Here is a 5,286-nt window from a genome sequence, read left to right as displayed (position 1 = left end):
ATACAGTTAGTTGTGCACAGCTCAAGAAAGAATAACCATTAACGGAAGAAGTAACCGAGTTTATGTGAGTTTCTAGCCCCATTTCCTTGTTATGTTTTCGGGGCTGTGTGCATACTCGATGTGACAGTTAATACACTTACCTTAAATGGTAAGTGTATGCCATGTATGATATATGTTATAGACACGACTGATTGCTTGACGGTGCGTGAACGATCTTCGGATATTGCATGTACCGTCAGGTGGTAGTTAAAGATATGATTGATATAAATGATGTATGAATGATGTATGTATGTGATGCTAATAGATTGTCGATACGTGAACGATCTTCGGATATTGCATGTATTGCCAAGATTAGTGATGATTTCCTTATATGGATATTAAATAATAACTTATACATAGAGTTCCCTTTACGGATAAAATATATAGTGTTCCTTTAATAGAAAGTATAGTGTTCCTTAAATGGAAAGCATAGTGTTCCTTACATGAAAAACATAGAGTTCCTTCTATGGAAATACATAGGATGTTCCTTCTATGGAAGTATGTAGAGTGTCCTTCTATGGAGAATTTATACAGAGTGTCATTCTATGGAAAATATATAGCATGGGCAATAGCCATGGTCCTTTTAATAAATAATGATGTTCCTCTTATGGATATTTATACAGGGTTACAGTATTAATATGTGTCTTCAGATACGTGTAAAAGTATATAAGAATAAATTGTATGTTGCCTGATTAAATAGAACTCACTCAGCGTAACTGACTTTTAGTATGCATGCAGGTATATATGTTTATCGAGACGGCATGAGGATGACACATGGCATGGAGTGAACGGCTGACATATGAAGATAGAACAAAAGATGTTTTAAAAATGATGTTTTATGTTATGGTTTTAAATGAAAGATCGAATGCTTTGTAATAAATGATTGATGTTTATGTTTCGCAAAAGGTTTTAATTAACTCTGATTTGTAAGAACTTTGTTTATAAGTAAATCCAACGATCAAATGTAGGGCACGGAAACAGGGCCTTACATTTTCCCAACTTAAAATTTTATGCAAGTGTTTGTTCGAATGTTTGGAATAGAATGCATGCATTTTAAAACTATTTTTTCTAAAAATAACAACTCTTTGTCACTTAATATGTTAAAATTATGTTCATTAATTTTTCTGTGTGCCAATAGCATCAAGTTTGTTTCTCGGGTTTTAGGTTCGGGATTACAAGTCGTTGCTAATATAGTTTTATCGACCTGCCAGTCGCTAAAATTATTGCAGTTAAAAAACAAGTAGTAATAATAATATTGGTAAATAGATACTATTAATAAATTTAGATGTTAACTTGTTGCCGTTATTCGGTTATATTATATAACGAAATTCAGAAACTTCCAGACCACTATATATACAATTGATTCTCTGCTATCATTTCAAGAAACCCAGTCATCTCATTACTATAATACCACTCCCGCCATGAAATCTGTTACCGATAACAACCACACACTTCAAATGACGCCATTAATGGAAGAGCTTCAACGGCTGGTAGTTAAGTACCTTGCTTCTCTACCAGCTGGGTATCGATTCCTTCCAACAGACCAACAACTCATGATACATTTCCTCCTCAAAAAGATCAACAATGAGCTCCTTCCCAGAAGCAACATTTCCGAAGCAAACGCTTACGACACTCATCCAAAAGATCTTGCAGGTATGTATCATTATATACTTTGAATTCAATCGCCATTACGTTTGTTATTATTTCTTGATTTTCTTCTACTAGCTAATATTAATGCAATAATGATCTTGTATGTTTGATCAATTTTGTTGTTAGTTAATGAATAAAATAATAATAATAATTGTTTTGAGTTTCCATTCATTATATTTTGATTATCAGAATTATCGGTTGCCTTAATTTGATCTAGTTAGATGTTATATTGTAAACAGCAAATTACCCTGAAGCCGACAAAGGCGTATGGTACTTTTTCTCATCGAGGGAGAGGAAGGATTGCGTTGGTATAAGTACTAGACAAGACGCTGGTCCTGGTTATTGGAAAGCCATCTTGGGTCTTGACAAGGTTATCAAGGACAATGGGGGCAATATTCTTGGTGTCAAAACGGGATTTTCTTATCATGAAGGACGCCCTGATCAAAACTCGACTAAAACCGCTTGGCTGATGCATGAGTATGATGTTGCCAATGGTTATGAAAGACAGCGGTTGGATGCGAATGGCATGAAGGTTCATTTCCTTTTTTGTCACCTAACGATCGATTTGTGTACTTAATTTAAGAAATGATTGAAACTTTGATCATGTTTTTGTTGCAGCTTGATGATTATGTTCTCTGTAAAATCTGTAAAACTGGAAGATGAAAGTTACTGATGATATGATGAGCACCCTCCTGCCTATCAGAACCAAATATGCTGCACGCATGAAACAGTTCGGCCGGCTTCTAACTGCATTGAGTGTTTCTAGTTTTTCGAGTATCTCTTAGTTGTTTCTTGTGTATAAAAAACCCTCTAAAAAGCATTTTGTGTTTTCTAGCTATATCTTAATATTCATGAATTGAAGCATATATAAGCTGTATATGCAAACAATATATCATGGAATAATTTTTACTGGATTAATGGTGACATTTCTATGGTTATATGTTGTTTATTTATCTATTGTTTTCCAAATCGTTGAACTGTATACTCAGTAGTTAAGATTATTAATTAACATAACAGATCAATTAACGGGCTTATGCAAAGAACGCGACCATGTCAACATTAACACCGCCATGCCTAGAAACTCGAAATCAAGCTTTAATCTAGGGGACAAGGGGTGTGTGACACGCCCGGTCGTGTCATGGCCAGCTTCTGTTGAGAAAATTTAATCTTTCAACAAGCTACATACAAGTGTAATAATCTTGGGCCTGGGTTGCTGATAAAGCCTCAGGACTATAACGGGTTTTATAACAACAACAAAAAATTCAGATTTTCGTTTTACACTCGAGCCAGGGCCGACCCAACTATTTTGGTGGCTCTAAGCGAGTAAAAAATGTAGGTCTTTTAAAAAAGTAACTGGATTCGTATTTTTCAATATTTTCCTATTTTGCTCACATTTAATTAAATAGACAAGTTAAATATAAAACCAAATTAGTCTCGTTATAACATAAGCTTGACAATATTTATTTCAATTTTCTTAGAAAAAACTAACCAAAGTGTAAATGTGTTGGGACACAGCTTGAAAATAACTTGATCGGAGATATTGAAAAACATAGCGGACAACACATGGACAATCTAAACGTGGGCATTTACAAATATAATGTTCATATATCATCCTAATTTTCAAAAATGGTGAGCGTTCTTCACTAATATAATATTGAATTTCAATCTTCTAAACTTGTAAAAATAACTAGTGAATTAGCTTAATTCAAAAATCTTAAATTGTTGACACGGAGCAAGATTTGATCCCTAGTAGTCAAGGAAACAAACAATACATTTTACCACTACAGTAGAACAAGATTGACCGTAAACATGATCAACTAACTAATTATATATATGAGGCCCAAAATTGTTGGAAGCCCTAGCTTTGGTTTGTTATACTAACGGGTCGGCCTGACTCAAGCCTATATAAACATGTGTTAAAGAGTTTTCATACATAACACTCACATTTTATAGAACTCATTCGTTTTTCATTTGTTCTCTGCAAAAATCGTGTAATCAAGGGTTAGGCTCATCTTATTGTTGAACTTATAGTCTGATAGATTGAGTTAGAGGGTATTAGATCGTTGTGTTGGTGATCTTGTTGTGTTTGATTTGTAATTCCCGTTGCGTTGTAATCAATTTGATCGTGAAGAATAAAATTAGTTACTTCTGGTATCCATTTTTATGCTTTGTATTCACTCTCTAAATCTTGTTCGTAACATACAGCCACCATGAGTCCAATTTCAAGTAGCTAGGTTGGAACCAGTAAATAACTCATTGAAACGTATCATATATCTTTGGATGCTAGCTAGCCCCTTCCACGTGATATGGTTCATCATTAGTAGGGCTAGTTTTAAAATGATGAATAATTAACCGGTCTCTCATGCATCTTAGAACTTATCATACTAAGGGCTTCTCCAACACAGACGGTTTTGGGAGTTTTATGCATGAGTTAGAGGGTAGAGATTGTCGATGTGGAGGAAATTGATGGTTGTACAATTTTTGCGGAGTAACGATCGAAGCCGAATTGTTTTCGAGAGATTGAGGAGAGAGAAGATAGGTCATAGGAGAGACGAGAGAGAATCATTTCTGTAAATTTAAGAGGAAATAAGAAAGAAAGTATGAAAATATCTCATGGAGAAAGTATGGGCAGATGTCATGTGAATTTAAGAGGAGAGTTTTTCAACGGCCGTTTTTAACTCCCCCTATTTGGGATGGTTTAAAGGAGTAAAATTAATGAAAATATATTTAATTATAAGAAACTTAAAAGAAAAAAAAAACTAGGTTTTGACATAGTTGTAAATAGTAATGTAACTAATCGGGTTACATACGTGTTATCAAAGTTGACTCACGTTGTAGGTTTTATTTTATATATATAAACTTTGCTTACCATATTCGTTATTTTAACAATAAAGTATATATTTTATATATTCTGAAATTGTCTGTAGTTCAATACATATTTGCTTTAACATTGAACCTTGTAATAGCTTTTTTTTCTTAAATAACTTTCAATTTATAATGTTACATAAAGTTTCAAGTATAGTTGTCGATTCATAATGTATAGGTCCGTATTTCTTAAAAAAGAGTTGTTTATTTTGGTTACGGATCAACTTTAATTATAAGAAACATGAATCCGAATATGTTATTTAAATTTCTCAATGTTCGACTTTGCAAATTTTCCGGTTATTACATGTTATCTTCGTGTAATACGGTTGCGGCGTAAAGTTTTGATATAAATTTTATTAAACCACGAAATTACTAATTTGTCGTTAACCGGTACCGTATCTGTTAGGTCCATATTTGGTGGTTTGTACTTAGTTATATGTTTATTGGGTTTAGTGTTGGGCTATGTATGTAAACCGAGATCACTAAGGAATCTCGGTGGGCTTTGGGCTTTACTTTGGGCCTGATTGTTAGCTTCCCTATATATAGAGAATACATGTATAGGGTTTAGGGTTGCTAGTTGATCAGTTGGTGAGCAGTTATTGAATACTCTCATAGCCACCATCTAGAGAGCAATATCGATTTGTGTAATCTCATGTACCAGACGGTTTAATAATATAATCGTGTGCATTTGGAGTATTACATCTTGTTCTTCATTTATATTGTTCTTGAATC

At 33.7% G+C, this 5,286-nt stretch overlaps 1 protein-coding gene across 1 annotated transcript; it reads left to right on the top strand.

The window, feature by feature from the left end:
• Positions 1–1,460: 1,460 nt before the first annotated feature.
• Positions 1,461–2,352, top strand: LOC143550608 (NAC domain-containing protein 58-like). The gene is made up of 3 exons (XM_077041227.1): positions 1,461–1,692; positions 1,929–2,221; positions 2,308–2,352. Exons 1-3 carry the CDS (start codon positions 1,461–1,463, stop codon positions 2,350–2,352), a joined length of 570 nt encoding a protein of 189 aa, XP_076897342.1.
• The last annotated feature ends 2,934 nt before the right edge of the window (positions 2,353–5,286 follow it).

The sequence above is a fragment of the Bidens hawaiensis genome, unplaced genomic scaffold (genome assembly GCF_021521415.1).
Source record: "Bidens hawaiensis isolate Kalapana, Puna unplaced genomic scaffold, B.hawaiensis_p1.1 tig00016116_1, whole genome shotgun sequence".
Taxonomy (NCBI): Eukaryota; Viridiplantae; Streptophyta; class Magnoliopsida; order Asterales; family Asteraceae; genus Bidens; species Bidens hawaiensis.
This window is presented reverse-complemented; position numbering and strand designations above follow the sequence as displayed.

Bases quoted from the DNA above. Each gene is read 5' to 3' on its own strand.
- LOC143550608 (XM_077041227.1), top strand. From the start codon at position 1,461: ATGAAATCTGTTACCGATAACAACCACACACTTCAAATGACGCCATTA. The intron at 1,693-1,928 runs GTATGTATCATT...TATTGTAAACAG, and splicing joins TCATCCAAAAGATCTTGCAG to CAAATTACCCTGAAGCCGAC. The intron at 2,222-2,307 runs GTTCATTTCCTT...TTTTTGTTGCAG, and splicing joins TGGATGCGAATGGCATGAAG to CTTGATGATTATGTTCTCTG.